Source organism: Etheostoma spectabile, chromosome 13 (assembly GCF_008692095.1).
Source record: "Etheostoma spectabile isolate EspeVRDwgs_2016 chromosome 13, UIUC_Espe_1.0, whole genome shotgun sequence".
Taxonomy (NCBI): domain Eukaryota; kingdom Metazoa; phylum Chordata; class Actinopteri; order Perciformes; family Percidae; genus Etheostoma; species Etheostoma spectabile.
The window spans coordinates 23,773,553-23,797,979 of NC_045745.1; the positions used below are offsets into that span (position 1 = coordinate 23,773,553).

General features: G+C 38.9%; 1 protein-coding gene and 1 long non-coding RNA gene across 4 annotated transcripts in view; both read left to right on the forward strand.

Annotated features, from left to right (window-relative positions):
• The first annotated feature begins 203 nt into the window (after positions 1 to 203).
• Positions 204 to 24,427, forward strand: part of cadm2a (cell adhesion molecule 2a) — a 200,676-nt gene continuing 176,452 nt past the window's right edge. For all 3 annotated transcript variants that reach the window (XM_032532852.1, XM_032532855.1, XM_032532853.1), the window contains exon 1: positions 204 to 646. In XM_032532852.1, the coding sequence (XP_032388743.1) occupies positions 586 to 646 (61 nt within the window). In that variant the 5' untranslated portion in view covers positions 204 to 585. The remainder of the gene's footprint in view (positions 647 to 24,427) is intronic.
• LOC116700052 (uncharacterized) lies at positions 16,217 to 20,669 on the forward strand. Its single transcript, XR_004334556.1, has 3 exons — positions 16,217 to 16,352; positions 17,480 to 17,485; positions 20,659 to 20,669. It is a non-coding gene; the product is annotated as an uncharacterized LOC116700052 (long non-coding RNA).

The following is a 24,427-nucleotide window of genomic DNA, read 5'->3' on the forward strand; positions in this document are numbered from 1 at the left end:
CTTCCTTGTATTTATTTATTTAGTACTCAGTAGGTCTAAAAGCCAGCTGAAATTGATATTTTTTGCAGTGTTTCTCACACGCTTACCCCCCCCCCGCCTTCCCCTCCCTTATCACTTAGCCTCGGGTCTTCGTGATTCGTTCACCTTTCATGTCCGTCAAAGCTTCTGTGGGCGGGACTCAAACAATCCACTCGTGCTCCCTGCGCTGTGGATTGTGCGCCACAGCAGACCAGTAGTAGGCTACAGCAGCGGCAGCATCTACTCTGTATCCGGAGGACGACTGCTCTCAGTCCCTGAGGTCTACTGCTGTGTTTCAAAGTCCCGTACATTGAGCCTGTACCTTCACGCTGGTGCGTCCCTGAAATTGTTTTTTTGAGGAGCGAGAACATTTACGTTTTCAAAAGAAACAGTCTACGGGTCGTGAAGTCGGTTGTGTCAACCCCCCTTTTCCCTAAGACGCACAAAAGAAGCACTCCCAAGTCTACCTGGATAGCTGACAAAGTCGTCCGGTCCGGTTCGAGGTCCAGTGGTGGGAGCCGGTGAGGAGAAGTTAGCGCGCAAGGCAAGAGCAAGACCGAAGACAGGATGAATCTCAAGAGACATTTGATTTTCACCCTCTACACTATTTATGGGATTCTTCTAAAAGGTGAGACTGGGATGAGTAGTGTGCGCGCGTGTGTGTGTTTTGTGTGGATGCTTTATGTGTTTGTACGCGCGCATGTTACAGGCCAACAGCGGGGCAGAACGCGCGGTCACACGCGGGTCCTGTCAGGAAGATGCGGAGCTTTCTCTGAGGGGCTTCTCATTCTCAAGTGGCCTATTTGTACGTCTGAGCGCGTGTGTACGTGCGTTGAGTGTGTGTGCGTATGCAAACGTGCGTGATGTGAGACAGCTCTTGAAGAGCGAGAGAGAGAGAGAGAGAGAGAAAGAGATCCGTTACATTCGGTATCTCTTGGATGTTAATATTCAGGAATGAGGGGAATCCTTTTCTTAATTATGTGCGTAGGACACGACCTGGGTACTGACTGTGCAGCCATAGGTGCGTGCCCTGCGTCTGCGTTGTGTTATGTTCTGTGCATGAGTGACATAAAAAAGATCCTGCTAGGAAGACACACCTCAACATGAAGTAACCAACCCCGCTGTTGTTTTTGACTTGCAGCACTTGGATGAGTCACGGAGACACTGGCAGCGTTTTACGCACCGAGCAGTTTGATGCTGATGACTACGGCAGCTGTAGAAGCTCACAGTCGTTTATATCATTTTGATTCCAGAATTGTGTTTATTTTCTTAATTGATTTTGACTTGACTTTCTTCTTTGTAGGTGTGGTGACTGTGGCTAGTGCGCACAAAGATCTCCGGTATGTTCTGTGCCTGCTTGAGGTTTTACAGAATGCTATTGTCCATTACCTCAAACGGCTTGTACTGTAGGGACAGGTGTACAGGACTGATTGGAATAACAGGGTTTGTTATTAAATTCTGATTTAAAAAAAATCCCGGTGTGATACTATTAAGATCGGTCTTTCTATGAAATTCTCGACACTGTACCACTGCTTTCTGTGCTTACCTTTTAAGATGGAAATCGATTTAGTGATGGCTGAACTCAATTAAATGTGAATATTCAGATTTCGAGACTATTTGTGCTAATTCTTGACAAACAGCTCTCAATAGTGTTTACATTGGGGTGACATTGGGGGTCAAGGTCACAGTGAATGTGCGCCTGTTTTTAAGATGGTTCAGTTTCTTTTATATGCATTTGCATTGAAGTAGATCCATAACAGATATATAACAGAAATTGCAGGGAAATAACATAAAATAAAAAACTGCTAAAAACAGTGCCACCTTATAGGTCTGCAACGTTTTAGGTTTCTTTTATGCTTGTATTTATAATCTCTGGGTCTTGTAGATACTTATAAATAACAACAGAGTAAATAACATGGGCCAATAGATTGTGGAAAACACTGATTTATAATACCTTTTATTAAAAAAAAGTTTTTACATCAGACTCATTTGAGGATTGCATACCACACTTTGTTTCCAACTGTGTGGAGCCAGTTTTCTTTCAGAATAGTTCCACTTTTAACAAATCTGATATATAGTCACTTGAGTACATTTCAGTGGTATATTCTGTGGTGATTTCTCAGTACACTTAACACAATGTAGAAAACAATGTTTAGTACTGAATGGTATTTAAGGGAATGTAACAATATCCCCCTTTTATGTAAGAAGTTAAAGAGGGAGCAGTTCTTGAGTTTCTGGACTGGCACATTCAGACTGTGTACAGCAGTGGCAGAAGGGTGATGGATTTACTCTGAAAGAACTGTCAGTCTAACAGCAGGGCCACATATGCCACGCTGAGCTTTAGTTTTGAGATAAAGTCCACTTTATCCCATTAAAATCATATCAAGATGTATTTAAGGCATTTGATACCTAATTTATTAACATGAAAGTCTTGACTTTAACCACTTTTTTCCACACAAGTAAATTAGAAATCCCAACTGAGCGATCACTTGTGCCTAATTCCCTTGATTATTTGTTGTTGTCTCTTTGAAGTGTATGTGTTTGCATCAGAGAGAGAGAGAGAGAAAGAGAGAGAGAGAGCAGTCCTTCAATAACAGACACGATTAAGGCCCTTCTTGATTTAATGAATTGATATGCAATGAGGTATCTGATGTATCTGACAGCTCGCAATGCAGCATTTATTGACGTTAAAGGGCCTTTCTTTTCTTCTTTATTCTCCTAAGGGTGACACACTCATTATGAGAGTGTTTGATGTGTGTGTTTGCATATATTCCTGAAAATGTGTGCCCTGTTTGTATAGCTTATGTCTGAAGAGGCCTAAGCAAAGACTTAACCGTGTCGATAACAGCAGAGTGCATGTCGGGCTCATTTCATGTCCCCACCACACACCCTCCCATCACTCGCTTTCTTCTTCCTCTCTCTCCCTAACCCTGAAGAGGATAATGCTAGGCTGCTTGATTTGAACAGTCATCTCGCGGTGCAATACCTATTATTGTGTAGGTTCCACACAGCAGGCAGGTCAGCCTCCTCCTGAATGAAGTCTATCTTGCTGAAGCCGTATCCGTGCACTCTGTAAATGACAGCTGTTTCAGCCCTCTCTGGCCTGGTGCCAGCTGGCATCAAGAGATCCAGACACACTGAATCTCTGTCACCGACTAGACCTGCGCAGTATATAGTGTGAACGTGAAGTGTTGTGATGGAGGTTGTTGTTTACCAACAGCCCGAGTTGTTAACATATTATCTAGTGTGTCTCATGTGCTACTTCGGGAGCCAGAGAAAACAGCCTGTTATGCAAATGGGACTCTTACGTAAGAGCTTGGGGCTGAGCGGCAGGCGAGGGGAGATAGAGGCAAGAGAGCGACAGAGAAAGAGGGAGATGTTCTAGAATAGAGGAGTTGATGTAAGAGTGATGTGGGAGGAGAGTTGTGGAGGAGGAATGTGCAATCTCCTCAGTTAAAGTGTGTGATATGTGCACTGGTTTTGGATGCCTGTTTATCGCTCTGCCTGCCTGGTAGTCTGTCTGTTTTGAACTCTTGCTAGCCTAAATACAAACCCCCGCTGAGGGATGTGTTTATTCCCGCAGTGAGTCTAAGCTGCTGATGGCTGACCTACCATCTCTCTGTACTTCCGTCCATTCCTCCCTTGCTTCATCCTCCCATCCTGGTGTGGAGCTTTGTACCACAGCAGCGTGGGAAAGCTTCTGATAACAAGCGGCCTTGTGTGTGTGTTTGCAGAGCCACTGATTACACGGGAAAAACAAGATGTTCTCTCTTTCTTGCTCACTTGCACTCACCCTCCCACTGTGTGTTTGCAAATGTGTTCATTTTCATGGACACGCTTTGACAGATAGAACGTGTGAGGGGCTCTGTACTTTACACTGATGCCATGAAGCTTCAATGCTGAGAATCCTCAGTAGAGCAGCACTAGCTCAATGTCACACAGACACACACACACACACACGCACACACAGAGCTCCACTGTGGATTCATTGCTGCTCTGCCAAGGGATTTCCCATGATCAAAGCCAGTCTTTTGTTAGTCCAGGTGTTAAAAAAGTTGAAACAGAAAGGAGGAGGAGGCTGGAGGGGAATGTGGTAGGATTCAGAGCTTACAAGCACTTCATGGCAGAGCAGAAATGTGCCTCTCCAAAACTGCTCCTGAAACACTTCCACTGCCACCTGTTCCAACTCTGTCTCATATCAGTAAACAGTTGGGCAGGTTTTGCTTGCGAATGTACAGCTATGACGAGTTAAATACAGATGCTCTTACAGTGTGTTTAGACGTAGGGATACAATGAGGCAGGAAGCCAGTCATTGTTAAGCTTAATACCCATGTAGTTGCAGATGGTAGAGATTCACAAGTAGTAAAAACAGAACCTAGCAAGACACCATGGGGAAGTGAAAAGTTCCAGGCATTATGCAAACTAGTACAGTGCCCGATAAAAATGTGCTTGTTTGGAACAGGGCGATTGCTTGGCCTGTGGTATTGCTGGTTGTAGAATTCCCCAAAACCAAATTGTACCCCAAAATTACTTACAGAGGGAACCCAAACCACTTAATATGCAACTCCACTGTATAGTCTACTACTGACTTACATTGTAGGCTACTTCTACATTAGAGGCAGACATTATGCCTCTATATTTACCTGACAGAGAACATGTCAGATTCAGAATTTAATCACCAAATATCACTATCAATTAAAATGGGGCGTAATCAGACAGTTGCCTCATGGACTCATGGCAGTGCGCTACCCACCCGGCCCGTTATGAGAGCTAATCAACACATATCTGTGTTACTCAACCACCAGAAACAGAGCGAGTAGCTTACAGAGACAATCTCACATTTAGCTCCGGGTTGTCTTTCTGTGTGTGTGTGTGTGTGTGTGTGTGTGTGTGTGTGTGTGTGTGTGTGTGTGTGTGTGTGTGTGTGTGTGTGTGTGTGTGTGTGTGTGCGTGCGCAGAGAGATGTTATCAACACAGTTCAATGGTGTTGTCTCATCTTTCATGCAATGTCCATGTAAGCAATGTGCTGTTGCTTCATTAAAACAAAGAAAAGTTTGGTTGTTAATGTTATATCCAGTAATCATGTAACGCAAAACAGTCAAAGTCAAAGCTGTTGAACCTCCCCCCGATGCTGTACAGAGCATTGTCAACGTTTTTTTTTAAATTGCCTCAGTCAACCTAAGGGAAAGTATTCGGTGTCAAAGTTTGTTCCCCCATTGAGTACTTTCTTGGGATTGCAGTAATCTATTGGCTGTAATAAATATATGAGCCAGGTTTTTGTGAGGGATATATACGTTATAGGCGTAACAAAGTTACACTGGTAATAGTCGTATAATTTGCTTTTTTTAAACGGCAGTATTAACGTAATGAGTTAGGAAAAGTTAGTTTGGCACATCCAGCAATCATGCAATGTTGGATGTAACATTGGAAGCAGGAACAAGTGTACTTGAGTCAAAGCTGGTATCCTATTTTACTGTACCAGTCCAGTATTAGATATGGAAATGTGAGAAAAGATTTTACCAAGCAAATATCCCCTTCAAAAGATAAAACAGTGGTGATCTAATATCATAAACCCCCTCTTTTTTTGTCATGATGGTAACCTCATAAAACATTAGCCAAATTTGAGCCCTATGTTTAAATTACTGCATGTGCTCATTGCTTAACACTGCTGTTATCCTCAAATTTACTAACACCCCTCATCCTGGGGATCAATTTGATCCCAGCAATTTAAACTTCCATAAAATGATCATCCAATTGTATGTGCCAGGTATTTTATGTGTTGCAACAAGACATTTATCCACAGTCACGTGTGGGCATGGATTGAAATGAAAGGGTAATTGCTGGACCCACTTGTTCCATACATCCTGTATCGCTGCGAGTTTGTCACAAAGTGTATGACACAGTTGGGGACATGGATTGTCTTGTATTGCCTTTGCTGTTGCTTCAACTTTTGACACTCCTGCCAAAATGAGCAAGTCAATGTATTTCATCCAAGTCTTTCCAACTGTCCCAATACAGTTCAAGTAGGGAGAGTTACCATGATAATGTTCTATTATTGGAAGGGTATCTTGTCCACTAGAGGCTAAGAGAGAACAAAATCTGCTGGTGGTTTAGTAGTCAATGGTCTTATTCTCATCAGGGGAAGATGTCTCATAATCATGATCCTCCTCAACATTCCTCAGTCTCAGACGCATTCTCCTCTATGTCCCTTTCTAGGGTTGGAAAAAATAATCAATTCTTAGATGCATCGCAATTCTCTCTAGAACAATTGATGCAATGCAGATAAGTTAATACACAATTTTTATTTAAAAGTTACTGTCCCCAGACAAGTACAAATCATGAAACAGAGTGACTGAAAATGGATGGAATAATGAGCAACAACTTGAGTTTAGGCAAGAGTGCAGAAAAAAACAACACAAAAATGGCCAAAAAGAAAGAAAATGACATACATAAAATAATTAGGCAAAACACAAACATGCTGTTCATCTACTTTATTAAAATTGCATCTGACCACCACAGATGTAATGTAATATTCTAGGAAGCCAATTATCCACCTTTAAACATGACTGAGCCTCTGAAATGGAAGATTACTGTGAGAGAAGGTGAAGCATGGAATGACTACAAAATAAAAGCCTCAGTAGAAAAAACGTTTCATTCAAACTTGTGTGTGACAAATATATGTCAAAATCTAAGCTTTGTCTAGCTGCTTTGTCTAGGACGTGATTAGCAAACTGAGTAGCAAACTTAGATTTATATGTACCTCTACTTTTTTTAAAATCACGCATGGAGATAGAAAGAAATATTGCATCGATAATCGTTTTAGAATCAAATTGTTATTTGCTTGGATGTCATTTTCATTGGAGATAGTTTAAAGACAGAGCACCAAGAGAAATGGCTTCGGAGGCTGCAGTACATACTGTTCTGTTTGTCCCGCCCCCATGTTGTATCAAGTATTGTTGTCCTCGCAGGAACCATATTTCCCTTCCCTCCCGGTGTAGAACACAGTAGGTGTTCTCACACTACTACAGGTATGGTTATGGCAGGTTAGGGCCCTAAATATTATAAAATTGCACGTGAAAGTGACCTTAATATTAGCCAAAACAACCTAAACAAATGTGTGTAAACTGTTCATATTTGCTAAATGTTTTATACAGCAAAAACAGCCTGGGACACCGACGCGTACGAAATAGTACGTACAGGACATTGAAATTATATTATCATGTTAATTTTATGTTTAACTAATTGTCCCCATTAAATGAGGAAAAGTCATTCAATATGAAGCAAAAAAAAATGATGACAAACACTTTTTTAGAGACCTTAAAGATGGATTGGGGTCAAATTGACTCCAAGGATAACAGGAGGTTTAATGCCACACACACACACAAAACACACACACACACACACACACACACACACACACACACACACAGCTTTAAACCAGGTGCTAAGTTTATTGAATTCTGCAGCAAAGGGCTTTACCGATCCTGGCAAGAATCTCATGAAAATAGAAGAAATACTCTATAGAGAAATTGGTTGTGTGGTGGCAATGACGTAGCAGTATCACAGGTTGTTAATAATCAATGCACATTTCAAGCATGCAAATCACTAGATATCTATAATTATGTTGTCAGGCTTAAATTCAAGAACATTTCACATTAATAGCATACTAATTCCAATAAATTTGTATATTATTTTAGCCAAATTGATAGGCATAATCTAATAGAATCCTATGTTGGTGATGCTGTGAGCTACTGTAATAGTTTCATAGTTACAAACGCAGAACATGTCAAGGTGTGACGTAGTAAATCCAAGCAGGGGAAATGTAGATTTTTATTTTGGCAGAAAGGCTGTGTTTATATTTCTTAGGCAGAGTGGTATTTAAAGCCAGCCTAAAGCGAGAGAAGGGTGAGATGAAATACAGCCTCCCATGGAGAAAAGGGAGAAAACGAGCCCACAGGTGGAATTGGCTGCAACAGCAGACGGTGAGAAAGAAGTATGCAAGCTCAGCTAACAAATCAGCTGATGGGACTTTTTCTTCAAAGTTAACATGTAGCTATTTATGTACACAAGTCAGGATATGAACTAACATGCATTTATTGATGTGAGACTAATGTAATGATAAAATAAAACACCCTTACGGTTGGAAAAGGATGCTGGAGGTTGCAAAAGATGTTAATTTTTATAGTCTTGACTGACAAGCATAGGATGTTTGGCTTCTTTTGTTTGAGTCAGACTTCAACGATCAGATAGAATCTACCCATACAAATTACGCACATAAATTAGGGAAGACATAGGCTGTGTTCTTGGGTGTGAGTGCATTAGTCTGTGTGTACGTCTGTGTGTACTTCTACCTACGTGTGTATGTGATGTCTGCATTAGCATTAAATTCCAAAGGATTAGCAAGTGGCTAATCTGAAACTCCAGTCTTTGACAAGCCATGTGTCACTAATCTCAAACACTCTGGAATAAAGAGACACAAACACAATCACTTTTTGGATTAAAACTCTCCAAATAGAGATTGGTTGTAATCTTCCACTCAAACCACAAAAAGGTAAAGAAAGGTTTAAACTGAAGAAAAAGAGAATTTAGCAAAGATTACGAATTGGTTTACTGCCGTCTTTTTCTCTCTTACACACATATGTGGATACTTGCAAAAAAGGAAACAAGTAGGTTTATGCTTTACTACTTTCAAGTATACTACTTTCAACTTAATGTTCTCGACAGGTTCCTATATGGTCCTCTTAACAACTCTTAGTCTAGATAATGTTCTTTTTATGTTGCATGCCCTTTCATCTGACAGCTTCTTTTCATAAAATTCCCAGAGGGCCACAGTCTGGAGACTTGGTAGTACATGTTACAAAAATCATTTCCTTCAATAGAGATAAAGATACGGACAGCCGTGACTCTGCCTTGTCCCTCAACTCTCCAACTCTGATATTGTTTGGGGACTTTGTGTCTGTTCTTGATAGAAATGAATTCAGCCAAAGCAAAGACAGCCCATGTTGTGTACAGTAACGTTCTTATACGCAGTGTGTACATTTATGGTGTGCACATAAACACACACAAATTGGCACAACTAGTGTACACATGTACATTTATACACACAAAAACCCAGCAGTGTAAAGACGCAGCAGTGAATAAACAGCAGACACATATTTTGTTTTAAGGGACTGTATTTGCTGGAGTAAATACGGGATGAAGCTCAAAAAGTGTGGCATTCTCTGACTTTATTGCTGTCGTTTTTTATGACCCATATTCAGAGATAACTTCTTTTTGTCCACATACAAAACTTTTTTTGTCAAATCAGGGTTGACAGGAAGGGTAAATGAATTATGTTGAAAAAGGTTGGAGGTAGAGCAAAAGCAGAATGGGGAAGGAAGAGAAAGATACATCTGTTATCTCCAGGCCCTATAATTTGGGGTTTAGATTGGAACATACCAACAAATCTCTTTTCACACTATGAAAAACACTGTCTATATAGCCATTGAAGTGAAAGTCCAGTCAGTATATAAACAGAAAATAAACCTATATCCACCGAAAATCCCACAGATGTTCCCCTAGTCATGATTCATATTGTTGCAAATCACCATTGCTATTCCATAAAGTAATCCCTAAAATGAGTTATATCCCTCTTTAGTGCTCATTTCCTCCTGATGGCTATTACACATTTCTAATTGATATTTATACTTGTTCATTTTTCTTTGCAATAATTTGGTTTTGAAATGGTTTCAACATGCAGCTGCATTAGCTACATCTGAACAAGTTGTTTCATATGTATTCTTTATTTTAACGTTATGGTTCTTTAATATCATGCAAAGCATTGGTAGCGGAATTTCTTAACTTGTACTTAAACAATAACAATATGGAATTAATTATGTCATGCTACTAATTGAAAAGCAGGATTTACTGCATCCACAAATGCAGATCTATCTATGCACTTGTTTTAGCGTCATGGTCTCAAAGGAAGCATAGAAGTAGCTAAAGCTAATTGAAATATAATTCCCCAAAGACACATGTTCATGTTAATTGACTTTCTGTGTGTGCATGTGTTTGTGTGAGTGTGTGTGTTGAGAGTGTATCCCTGTATGTTTTTGTATTCATGTAATCGCCAGAAGTCAGTTTCTAGTCCCTTGTCTAATCATCAGCTTGAGCCCCCCAACGCACACACACATCTTAATTCAGTGTTTGAAAACCATTAGACACTCCTTTGTATGAACACCATTTATAAACACATCTAATATAGTGAAATTATGCAGTTAGTCTCCACTGATGTTGTCTTAAACTCAAATTGAGCTCCATTCCATTGTGGTTGGTGCACACCATAAATCAGAGCAGTGTTTTACCTCTGTGTTGTTTCAGTTCTTATATATCAGGCAAATGGTAATGTGCACAACAATAGGGCTTTAGATGGGAGCAAAGGAAGGATTTGTGCAAGGGTTTCTGCATGTGTTTCCGTGTGAAAATCAAGAACATGCGTTTCAAGCCTGTAATTAACATTACGGGTGTGAAATTTCATCCAATTGAAAAGGTTTCACACCTGTCACCCTGTTAACAGACACACATACAAACACATACTAACATAGAATATAACCATTAACATAAAAACATGTTTATACTGTACGCAATAAGTAAGTAAAAATAAAAGTAAAAAGCTGGCAGACAAATGTCTCTGTTTCTCTCTTTGTGGCTCTGCTGCCATACTGCATGATGTCTTCCGTTCAGTTGCGCTTAGTGCTGTTTGTATAATTTTTTACCAAATAGATCTTATTTCTAAGTAGAATTCCAAAATCCTATATTGGTTCTAAGTTTGGAGTCTGGCCGCTTTCTGTATAAAGATTGCTCCAGGCCTGTTGTAGAGGGGAGGGAAGATGGAGTCAAGTGAGACAATTTATAACAGTTAAAAACCAAATGAACTGAGACCCTTGGCTTGGGTGAGCGAGCGGCAGCATACATAATGCGCCTTAGGGATTTCTTCTCCACACACATTGGGCTGTGTGTGTTTGTGTGTGTGTGTGTGTGTGTGTGTGTGTGTGTGTGTGTGTCCACGCTAGCAAATACATAGCACACGGAAATACACAGCCCCCTCCACCATCTGTCTCTGTTTGCCACATCGCAAATCCATTATATGCTACACAACATTATTCCCCCCCATCGTAAGTGGCACACACCCCGGAGTTTACTTCAACTATCCTACTCAGTGGAACGGTGACAATTTGCCACCGCATACACATCTTTGTTAAAGATGCTGTGGCATGTTTTCAGCTGGATTTAATACATATTTTCATGCTCCATTTGCATTTTTTGTAAATTGGTGTTAAGCATTGATGCTTCGAGGTTTTACAAGCCTGTTTGCTTGTTCCTGCTGCTTCATGTGGGAATTTGTCTGATGTTTTCAATTGGTCCCCGTTGAACTGTCACTGGACTTTAATAATCTTCCACCTCTAGTAATACCGGTATTCATTTTTTTCGATTTTGTCATACAAATTTAACACATGCGCACACACACACACACACACACACACACACACACACACACACACACACACACAAACACACACACTGCATGAATCTGACTATGGTTTGGCTCAGTAGTTTTATAGCTAACTCATCTCCACTTCTAATCAAAAAGCTTCCCCAGCCCTGAACCTCCTGCTGAGGAAACAAAGAAGTTATTATGTTTTTAAATGGTCTCCAATTACGGGTTATTTCACTGCCTATCTTAAAGCTATTTGCTTTTCTCTCACTTTGCTCCGGTTGGGTAGAGCAAGCATTGTGCTCTGCAAAAACCACGACTAGACAAGTTAGACATACAGCAGATGCATTCTTTTGGAAAAAAGAATGGCCTGCCTTTCTTTGCACTCGCTCTCCGTCTCTCCTCGTTTCTTATCTTTAGAAATGGGAAACACAGTTAACTCAATTCCTCCTTTATCTTCCTCATTAGTGTTTGTCTCACAGTGCACTGAATTAGTCAGTCCATCACTCCTTTACCAAGAAGTCAAAAGCCCCACTGGCTGAAGTGAGTCAAAATGTTCATGTAGTAAAAATCCAGTAAGACTCATTAGTGACTAGCTAGTGATGCCAAAATTGTGCATTAATGTGCTTAAAATAAACATGTTCAATCCATGGCATGTGCACTGCTTGTGAGCATTGAAACAATTTTAGTATAGCCTTGTCGGTTTGCAGCCTGATGCTACATTTCTAGGCTTGCATAACTTTTACACCGCTAGTCAGAACCTTACTGCTATGGCATTTTACAATTTTAAATGTTAATCTATAGCCCACCTGGGAAGTGCATTTAGCACAGCTGGATTAGTTTTGATGGATTGGTACACTATGTTTCAGCTCTTGGCAGCAGTTATTTTTTTATTTTTTTAGATTGTTTGACATTTCAGTAATAGCAGCTTTTTCACTGGAGAATTTTTTTTTTTTAGAAATGTGTTATTGCTTCTGGTAGCATTCTTATAACAGCTCATATCATCTGGCAGTTTTATATCCAAATAAGATGAGTAAAAGACAGGCAGGAACTGAACTGCATGAAACTGAGAAAACAGTTGTGGTCAAGCAATCAAAATTATAATTAAAAGACTGAAACAAGCTTTTTTTTTATAGCTTATTAACCTATTAATGCAGCTGAATGAACCAACTTCATTTTGAGAATTTCAATTTTTAGATTTTCTTCTGTTTAAGAGAGACTGAAAGTCTTTTCTGACCTTTTTTTTTAAACTGTGCAATTGTATATTTCTCTTTCTCGCTGCTTCCTTATCGCCCTCTGCAAATTCATGCTAAAGATACAATCCCAGACTAGTTTGCCAACATGCTAAGGCTGCTGTATGTGTATCCAGTTCAAATGGATCAGCTAATGCTAATCTCTGCTAATCCTCCGAGAGGCACCCTCAGAGCAACATTATCATGCTACTTTGTAGTTGACAGGGATACTGGAGAAGAAGGGACAGCAAAATGGTGAATGGAGATATCAGCATAGCACGTTTTAAATCATAACAGCTGACGCACTCAAATCCTTACACCAGAGGTCACTTTTCAATACCCCCTTCTCCGCGCGCATACATACACACACCCACAGGAACACACATACGTGCACACGGAGCTGCAGACACAAGCTATTACTGTAGAAATAGCCCCAAAATCTTAGCAGTAATAATGAGACAGTGTTAACCAAAGTTGCACTGAGCTACTAAATGGTAGCCTACTCTCCAGGACTAAGAGCTGATCCTAAGCCCTTGTCGTAATGTGCAGGTCACCCTATTCCTGACCTTATAAAAAGTGAGCGAGAAAGGAGCGATATCTTTAGACCGTTGTAGTTCCCCAATACAGCTGATCCTAGGCCAGGCTGTTTGAGATGAGTTGACCTTCACCTGTTATAATCTGAGAGCTACCTTTCACCCCGATAGGCATTATGATCCCGGAGCTGAGGTCATGTCAGAGTTACATTTTGAGTTTTGGATGAATTTGATAGCATTTATTAAGAAGATTAAGTAATTGAATTCTAAGAAAAGTGCATATCTGACATTTCCTGTTTGATATGGATCATGTCCATCTTCACGCACTATCACAGTGCAAATGATACCCTGCAGTACAGAGAGCAGTGCTCTTTATAATTTTGCACTTGGCATCAAGAAATAATGAAATTTAAAAATGTATAAATCGTCTTTGGTATATTTACACCGTTTAAACTGCATGCTCATGTCCACGTTTCATAATACCAAGGCCTACACTAGCCTTGGTGTCCTATATATCCCACATAATGCAGCTCTACATGAATGAAATTGATCAATAAAAGATAATCACAAAATTGATGAACTGCAGTCTTGCCCTTCTCTCTTGTAAACACAAGGCTCTGTCATGCTGTTGGAGTGATGGAATGTGTTAATTCCAGTGCTTATTTATTGCACTTTTGGGTTCATTATATCTGCAAAGAGATACGTCTGCATATATTCTGTAGGTCTTTCACTCCCACAGACAGAAAATGTGACATTTAAACCTATGACACTTTTCCACTTTAAATCAAGAAAAATCACTGACATTATGGTGCATTATGTGTGTGCACAGTAGTGTAGTCTGAAATATCATTAGCCTATATTAAGAGTAAATCAAGAAATACTAGACACTACTGCTGAATGTACTTGTGAAGTAACTAATTAGACATTTATTTGCTAATTTGTACCAAATTATACCTTTTGAAGTATGCCGCTATACCAAACAGAAGTACTTCTTGAACTGCTTGCAGTGCTATCATCCCTTTCCAGCTTGATTAGAAAAATAATTGCATAATCCCTGAAGTCTTAGCAGTTCTCCTGATACCCAGTGGGTATTTGTCATTCAAAGAAGACCACCTTTGATAGAAGAGATAACAGCAAAGAGAAAGCAGAGAATGCACCAGGGGAAGGTGATGGGTTGTTTTGAGATGTTATGTGAGTATATGTTGTGACCGTGGCTTGGCTGGGATTCTGGCTGACATGTTACTGGCCACTGCTGTGCCATGCTCTCTTAAAGCCTCACTGTGATAAAATGAGATGAGACAGGGAAGCGGGTAATAGCAAAAATGTGTGTGTGTGTGTGTGTGTGTGTGTGTGTGTGTGTGTGTGTGTGTGTGTGTGTGTGTGTGTGTGTCATAAATAGGTTGAGGGTGAGGGGGATGAGAGATTTAGAAGGATGTAGGAGTAACTGGATGGATGGGGGAGAATGGAAGAATTCCTATGTCACATCTGCTCCTCCACTATATATAGACAAGATTGTGGAGCAGAGACAGATTAACCAAAAGAAAATTTGAGAAAAATAAATAAAAAATAAATGAAAAAGTGCGTCAGAAAAAAAATAACAGCCAAAAAAAGAACAGCAGCCATGCATGAGATATTCAGGAAATGATCCTTGACACAGCTTCAGTCTTGTGCTCAAACACATAAACCAATCTGACTTGTATACGCAAGCATTAATATGAACCATTTAGGCTATTATGTGTGTAGCCTAAGCACAATCACAGAGATAAACAATGGATAGTTATATTTTATAAGGTCCATTTATTTTACTTTTTTAAAAGCTTATCACTGACTGCAATAAAAATAGTTGCTTCATATGTTTTTTCCCATCCTTTTTATGCCTCTCCACTCTCTCTCCTTCCTATCTGGATGTTTCATTTCTCTCTTACCCTCAAACACCTCACTCACCAGCATCACCCGGGGCTTTCATCTCAGCAGGGTGCTTCCTTTATGAGAATACTCCAATTGGCAGACAAGCGCCCTTGTCAGACACCATTCATTGCACTTGCATAGATATGAAAAGTGTTTTAACAAGCACCACTGAGTTTTGCGGTGCAGCGGTTACTGCATACCAATGGCAATGCAGATCCTCTGACCAAATTAAAGAGGCAGTGAAGTTTGGAGACAGTTATGTTGATGTCCTTGTCATACATAAAAAAGTTTTATTGCAGCCGCCCCAAGGTAGTGAGTAGAACTGGGACAAAATGCATTTGTCCCGATTCGATTATTTCACGATACATGTGTACTAATTGAATTTGTATTTTCGATTTTTAGTTATTGTTATTGTGCAAGTATTGCGATTCGATAATATTGAGTATTTCAAATCAGTTCAGTTTATTTATGAAAGGGAACAGTGCAAATTAATAAAACACATGATTTTACATGGGTTAAAATGCCAGAATTAGCCAAAAGGCTATTTTTTATTTGTAGTCCCCTCTTGATGTTACAAAAAGCTTTTTAAAATACAAAGAAAAAAAGAAGAAGGCAACACAGGCTAAACAAAACTTAGCACAAAACATCAAAACAAAGCCCAACGCAGAACTTAGCATAAGACACAAATCAGAAGCAGACAGATGTACAGCAAAGTTAATATATATGCTGAATCAGAGTGGACCAAGAATGGATCCTTGCGGGATACCAGTAGGTAACTGCACCAACTTTGATCTATTGCTGGTCAGTATGACCAAAAATTTGAATCACCGTATATTTTTTAAGATTATGGCGGTTTTTCTGTATTTTCTTTCTTTTGCTTGACTGGGCCTTTATATAGGGTTATAATGGCTTATTCTATTGTCAGGAGTACATAGAATAACACAAACATTTAAATGTCACCATGTTTACTAAAAGCTTTGATTACTAAAGGGTTTGTTTGTTTTAGAAGGAGAATGCATGAAACAGTTACGGAATCTAAATTATCCATTGTGCAAACTGCAAAGTAGTAAAATAAACTTAAATCAAATTAAAATGCATACATACAACTTTAACGTTGTTTCCCTTTCAAAACAAAATAGTTGTAAGATAGTTGTAAAATCACTACCTTGGCCACAGATAAGTTAGGTTGTCGAAGAAAAGTGGGCGACTGATCGTAGCTCCGCTGTCAGCATCCTTATGTGTTTGAATAATGTTAGAAGGTTGGAAGACGTATTTCAACGAGGCAAGACATCTTAAATCCAGTGTTTTAATCATTTCTCTGAATCCTTTCTCAACGGTCTGTAGCGGGACTGTAGGTTCATGATGTTGCTCCGCTGCATGCTTAAAGTGACATGTCTTTAACGTTAGCACGGCCGAGTGATGTTAGCGCAACCCAGTAATGTTAGAGTGACGGGCAACAACAGTGACTAAATTATGTCTGACTTTTTTGAAACAAACAACTTCGGAACAGCATACAATGTTCTGGTGTATCTCCAGTCTTTCTTCAATCTCTAACTTTCTTCTCTGTTCTTGAATGTGCAGTTTCAACCGTAGCCTCTCCCAGCTTAACAGACTGTTATGCTACCTGGCTAGCTAGCAGCTATAATGTTAACCAACATGTCATCCGGGGGTGTAAATTTGTAAATGTGAAATTACTAGTGTTAGAATTGTTTACGTCACAAATAGTTCTGTGCTATGGTGCTTTATCTCGTTAAAGAGAGATAGTTGTGGGTTATTTATTGTTGTGTTATAAAGAAATACAACGAGTGAGAAGGGTACGCAGTTAACAGGGCTCTTGTTCTCAATTCACTCACAGATCACTTTGGCCGTAGCGTTCTCCGTGGCAATGCACCGAAATTACGGTATCTGTAAAATTCATATCAAAGGGGAAATTAATACCGGTATACGGTATAAACAGGTGTACCGCCCGGCACTACTTTGATCTATGTATGATTATCAACGTACACTCACTGAGACCTGTTTGTTAAATAAGATTCTACCCATGTCATTGCTCCATCACAGAAATAAAATTTGGATAACTTGGCAAGGAAAACTTTATGATTGACAGTATCAAAAGCTTTCCTGAGATCCAGAAATGCTAAACCTACAGCACCACCCAAATCCAGAGATGATTTTATTTTCTCAAAAAAAAGACACACAAAGGTGTATCTGTTGAGTGTTTGGCTCTAAAGCCACACTGCATTAGGTGGAGAGACGTGGAGCTGTTTTCTAGTCGGAAAACAATCTATTCAGCTACCCATTTCTCAGCAATTTAGGATGCTGTCGGGAGAATACTGATCGGCCTATAATTACTATAAGTTGAATCACCAGATTTGAAAATTGGAGTGACAATAGCTTATTTCTAGGTGGTTGGAAACTGTCCCGTTGATATTGAGCAGTTAATAATCAATGTAATAGGATTAACTGAGCATAACATAGTTGTATCCATCCCAAACACATCTTTTTCCTTAGAAGGTTTGAGGGACCTAATAATTTTCATGATTCCTGTCTCAATCATGTTTTTTAAGGCAGGTTCTACTATGGTTGCTGGATACACTGTCCTGGTCTACTAGGAAACTCCGTGAGATTTCCGCTACAGAGTCAACAAAGTAGTGATTAAAGGCCTCTGCTATTTCTGTTGGGTGTCTTAGGAAAATTCCATTGTGGTTAATTTCAAGCATTTTTCTACTGCTGTGATGTTCCCCTGTCAGTGTCCTTAATTGGCTCCAGATCATTTTAACATTTCCTCGGCCTTTATTTAAAGCAATAATAAAAAAGTTTGCCTTGGCTTTCTTCTTTCCTTCACTACCTTGTTTCTTAACATTATGTAGTGATACTTGTCATGATGAAGTTATGTTTTATGGCATTTTTTAGAGCAAGATTACGCTCTTTCATCAGTTTATAAATATTATTTGACCAAGGGAGACTGATATTTTTGGCCCTATGTTTTATTTTACAGGTCAATTTTTAAATAATTTCCAGTATTTTGCTTGGAAATGTTTGACAATATTTAAAAATACAAAATTGAAATTATTTCATAATATCAGCTCATTCCAGGTTACTTGTGTAAGATTATGTTGCAACTAAGGGTTTAAATCTTTGCTATTTAGCTTCCTGGATACTATAATCAAATTAGGATCAGTTCTGTTAGCATATTGAGTGATTTTAAGATTCTCTCAGTTCTACTGCTGAAAACAAAATCAATCTGTGTACTGGTGGAATTAGTTATTCTTGTGGGCCTTTGGATTAGCTGTGTGAAATGTCAGATTTTTTCTATTTTGTTTATCCTCCCAGTTTATATTTAGGTCACCCATGATGATTACCTCTTTCTTAAAATTACATTCTTTCAATACGTTATCAAGTTCTTCATAAAAATCGATATTTTATGAAGGGGGTCTGTAAATAACTACAAGGACAAATGCCATTTTTGGCAAGAGAGTTACAGTTAGATAAAGAAAGTCCAGTCCATTTTCGTTTGATACATAGATTTCATGACAATTAATAATATTTTTGGCATAGATCATAACCCCCCATCCCTTTGAGCCCAGTCTGTCCCTTCTATAGATATTATAACCCTGTACTGATAAAACTGCTAAGGGTGAAAATTCATGTAGCCAAGTTTCAGATAACAAAAATCAAGATTAGATTCAGTAAGAAGATGTTGGACTTGGTCACGAACAGTGCATCCCACACTGGACAAAATACAGGGCTGTTGGCAATTTTCTTTTCCTTTTCAATAAAAACTAAAGTTAAATAATACACTTCTATAAAAAATAAATCATGAGACATTTCTAAAAACTAATTGTTTACAAAATAATGCACATCACGTGTCAGTCAGTCTGTTCACCACCGGTAGAGGATTTATTCCGTGTGAACACAACGACTCTTTCATTCCTTCAACCAACTTCTTGAAAAGGTCGGCGTAGCAATGTGTGCGCATATCCAAAAACCTGTTGATATCCAAGTAGGCCTGCACGATATTGAAAAAATCTGACATTATGATATTTTTTCCCCCAATCACGACACGTGTGTGATGCAGAGAATTTGGACTTGAAGCACTGAGGTTTCATGAACCGGATACTGTAACATATTTTCTGAATTTTATTCTCTTGCATTCAATTTGGTCAAATATGTCTCCACTTAATATTGGGAGTCACAACAATAACTTTAAATTGAAATCCAGATGCTAAGGCACAATCTGCATATAATTACCGGTAGGTATGTTTTACCGCTATGTATTCTGAACAAGAGAACAAGGCAGAGTAGTCATTTATCCATTAAACAAATGGCTGTTAAAGTCAACAGATACATACTGTAGCTACTGTTGTTTGAATAAGGAAGTGTTGAAAGATATATTTGGCCCAGGATAAAGGAAAGAGAAGGAAGAGGAACAATTCAAATGAGAGAGATGGATGACTCAAAATCTGTTTATCAATGTTTTGGTCTTGTGCCAAATACAAAGTATGGAACAGAATTTCTTTTTTAAAGACTACTTTTTGGGGCTTTTCCTTTTATTAAAGTGATAGTGGATAGACATGTAAGAGATGGAGGGTTGGCACAAAGCAAAGGGCCGCAGGTCAGATTCAAACCCAGACCACTGCAGAATTCAGCCAACATGGACCTAAAGCTCTTACTCTGTGAGATAGAGGCCGCCCGGAACGGAATTTCTTTGTAAGTTATGCAAAGCTAGATGACTGGGGGTAGTGAAATGAGCTTCCCTGCTTGCCCAGTCAAATTGACTACTTCAATGGTCCTTTTCCTTGTTGTTATAATGTCCCCTTTGTTCTAGATCCCAAGTATGTTTTACACTGACTGTAACAAATATGCAGCGCAGAGAATCTTCTATTGATCTGGCTTTAACCTGTAACAAAGGCTAAATACAGTACTGTGCAACATATGTCGAGCCAATAATTCTTAACCATTCATGTCATGGTGCATACCGACAATTCTAATCCCAGTAAGATACCAGCATGAATCTATCAAAGTAAGTCTTCAAAAATAGCGGTCTGTTATATCATTATGTTTCTCATTATGGGTTCTTGTGCTGGTCAACATACTGTATGTGAATGGAATTTAGGAAAGTCTGTCCCTTAAGTAGCTGGATCTTCTGCATTCAGCTATAGCTGAGAAAGTTAATGTCTTAAAGGAGTTGATGTTATCATAACTGAGGCTTCTACATCCAACGTACAATGGTCTAAACCACAAGGATACTGTCTCTGAAAAAAGTGCCTGCTTTATAGACCATGACATATAATTTCCTCTCTTCTGAACGATACGTACAGTGCTTTCTTGCCATCCGAATGCACCCAGGCTGTACGGATGAATCTGTTAAACCAGCCAGCTATGTTCTTTTCATTTCATTCTGTGTCCTTTAGATTGTATTTCTCACTACCTCTGGATGAAGTGAGACTTCAGCTTGATATCAACGCTTTGTCAATTCAGCAGTCGTTCAAAGGTCATGTCTGAACTAAGTATGTTTGTTTCTTTTTGTGTATAATGCTTAGTGTATAGCATTTTAATTATCCTAGTGGTGAAAGAAATGTGGAAGTTACAGTTAGGTTCCTGTAATGAAAGGGTTAATTGATTTGACTTGAAAGAGGATTTCCTGAGGTACTTGTTGAACGTGACCCTGAGTCGTGTCCCAATCTCTCGGTTGCCTTTTGCTGAATTCAGGACATGGGGAGCACCACATTACTGACATCTGGGTACAGCAGCACGATGGTTGGTTAAGAGCAGGTGTGGAAAATAAATAGTTGAAACACCAAAAGGAAGCTGATAATGTGTAAAATACATGAATACCGGCTTTGTGGTAGAACCTTTGCTCATCTCCGTACGTCCCATAAGGAAAATCTTTCTATTGATAATAAAATTGGATTTAATGGAAATAAAATGCCACTTTGTAGATGAAAAGATGTTTTTACATTTAATTTAAAAGACAGAAAAGGCTATTTATTCAGTCAATAAAATGTATATACTTAAGCACAACATTTGTTGGTTGTGACAGTATAATATTGGTGACAGTGAATGCTGCAAAATATAGAGAAACAAAAAACATAGCACAATTAGGCCAAAAACCTAGATTTACAAGTTTGTCCTGATTTGCCAGACATTTCAAAAAGCGTTTTTTTTATATACTGGATCTTCAAATAAGTGTTAGAAAAAGTTTTGTTTTAGTATTTGTACCAAAAGTCAGGTATTGTTTCAGCTTTTGACTGTAAAGAAAACTTTAAAGCAGACATCATGTTAATTTTCAGAATCAGAAATACTTTATAAAATGAAATACTGTTTTCATAAATTCATAAATTTAATAAATGTATTACTTGTAAATGTGTATTTCAAATAAAATAAATGTTTATCAATTTTTTATAATAAGTCCCCTTTAAAATAACACTCAGCCCTAGGCATTAAACTGTAAAGGCTACTTAATGGTACAAAGGACATTATACAGGAACAGACACTGCACAAAGGATCTAAGTCTTAACAGCCCTTTTAATTTGAAATTTAACAAGGCTTGTTCACAGGTTCTGTGGAATTTTCTTTCCTGTGCTAATTAAATCCAAAGGACGTGTTAGCAAAAACAAAAGTTTGAGGTGAACAAAAAAAGAGGTCTAAACATTTCCACTTTCAATGGTATTAGGATAAAAATTATTTAAATTTAACACAGTGGCGCTTAGTGTGCTATTGTATGCCTCATTGGACTATGTGCCACAGGTGACAAAGACACATGAGAATGCATAAATGTTTCACGAGAGACAATCATCATGTCATGTGTCAATCGTGTGTGTGTGTTTGTGTGTGTGTGTGTTTGTGTGTGTGTGTGTGTGTGTGTGTGTGTGTGTTGACTCTTGGAAAGGAAACATGACTTGTTTACAGTCTGTGCAGCGACAACTAAATGAAATCACATTTCCCATCAGTCAGTAGGCTAATTGAGGATAGCTCTTCCATTAGTTGTCTGCTCACATCTTCTTTGTATGAAGCCAGACCGATCAATACACACACACACAAAATATATATATATATATATATATATATATATATATATATATGCTCAAAGTTTATGACTTGCAGGTGGAATCACTTTGCAACATGGTCTTCGTTCCATACAGAGAATGCTAGTGAATACACCTTTATCTTTCTCTGGTGTTTTCATTTCAACCAACCTTTTTTATTTGAAATGTTTTGCATGCAATCCAAGTGGAAAACAGTTTCACTGCTGCATAAGGTTCTGAGATAGAAGGTGATAAAATAAAGGATAATACTTTCGCTGCTCCAAATGTATGTATTAGGGAATGGGAGATTTGAGCTGCTCTTTTACCATCGTTTGTGGTATAAGAAGGAATCTAGCTGTTCCCACAGTCTTGCAAATCCTGCCTTCCCAAATCCTTTTTTCAGTCATTCTGTTGTCCTGCCAACGGTGAGTGAAAGCGCAGAAGTGTATTATGGACTGGTCAAGCATGAATAACGAGGGCCCCTTTAAATCGGTGTGTGTGTTTTTTCTGCCCATAGAAACCTAGTTATTATGCAGTGGCCCATAGTGGCGCTCTGCTCCTCAGTTATCACACATGCACACTCACACTTACACATCAGCATTCACACAAAATACACAAAAGAAACTTGCTTCTGCAGTTCACTGTAATGAATACACCCACGCAATCCTTCAACAGCAACCACCCCCCCACCCCCCCAATTTTCCCGCATAAACTGTCTGTAGCAGGGAGACATTAACAGTAAAATCACTGAGTATGATTTCATTTTCAGAACAGGTTGCCTTGAGCTTCTTTTACTGTGGACAAACCAAGCCAAGACCAACCTAACTCAGTTAGGGGAAATCAATTTCCCACATGCCGGCGAAAGATCATTTTGCTGTTGGACAAGGCAGCAGTTTGGATTCAGTGTTGTGACGATTATGGTGATACATTAGTCCAATCTGTGTTGATCTAGCAAAGCAGGAGATGAACAGCCCGTATGTCCAATTGGCATTTGGATGGGTTTGGGTTTTTGTCGCGTCTGCTTTGGTCCAGTGTGTATTGGCGATGCTTTCGAAAGCTGTACCGTGTTTGCTTTTCAATACCTCATTGGTGCCAGTGCAGACAACTGTCATCAGTAGAATAACTGTCAATACCTGATTCAGCCATATAGATCTCTTTTATATCTCTCAATTAATGTGTCCATGTATATTGCATATGCATATGCGTTTTGTATATACACTTTCTGCTGCCTTTCTGCAGAAACACAATTTATATATCTTTTGGATTTATATGTTATTTAATCATACTGTATGTAGAATAGATATGAGAGCCACAGTATAGCCATATGCACTAAAACATTGTCTGGGAATAATTTACCTATCCACTGTCAACATTCCATTCTTTTCAAACTGATTTTCTTTAAACCTGGCCTGCTCAGTACCTGTTTTGTATACTACTTACCTTTTCTCCTAGCAAAGATGTCATAGTGCATACATGCATTAAGGTCATAAGTGATTACTTAGTAAAGCTGAAAAGAAAGTACAGCTGTACAACAACAAAGATGATAAAATGATCTGGCTAGCCCTGTGCATGTTGCTTATTGCTGCCGACAGCAGCGTGTCACATAATAGGCACTTAAAGAAAATCCTAGATTTAGAATAATTTGATTCTAAAGAGTTGATATTAACTTGATGTTTGATATAGAGTAACCAATCGCCAAGCCTCCTGCCTTACATATGTAATTTTTTCACATACCACCCACCAAACACACACATACAGTAGTTCCACATGCAGCTACTGGTGTCTTTCTGATCTCAGCCCATGTCAGTGTCTCAGTCACATACAGGTCAGATGTAATCAGAGCAGCTCCCACACATAAACACGTGTGTACATAGTACGCATGTGAAAGCACTCAGACATGCTGTCATTTCCTTTTGCTACAGACAGAGTTGTAGTTTTGATGTTGGCATTATTTGGCTTTCTTTTAGTCACATTCTATTTTTGTTACGCCTCAAATGCATCATCACATCTAGCCCACGGCACAGTGTAGAGCAAAGTAACAGAAGGCCAGTGCATAGGATTTGGGTTACGTCTTTGTTTCTGTTTGTGTATGTGTCTATGTCTCCAATCAATGAAAACCCACTGTTACACAGATGTGTAAATAAATGTTTCAGTACCAGCAGAAATATTACGGATTTCTCTCTGGTTTGGGTGGCTGCGAGTGTTTGCATGAGTGTTTGCTTATGTGTCTTGATG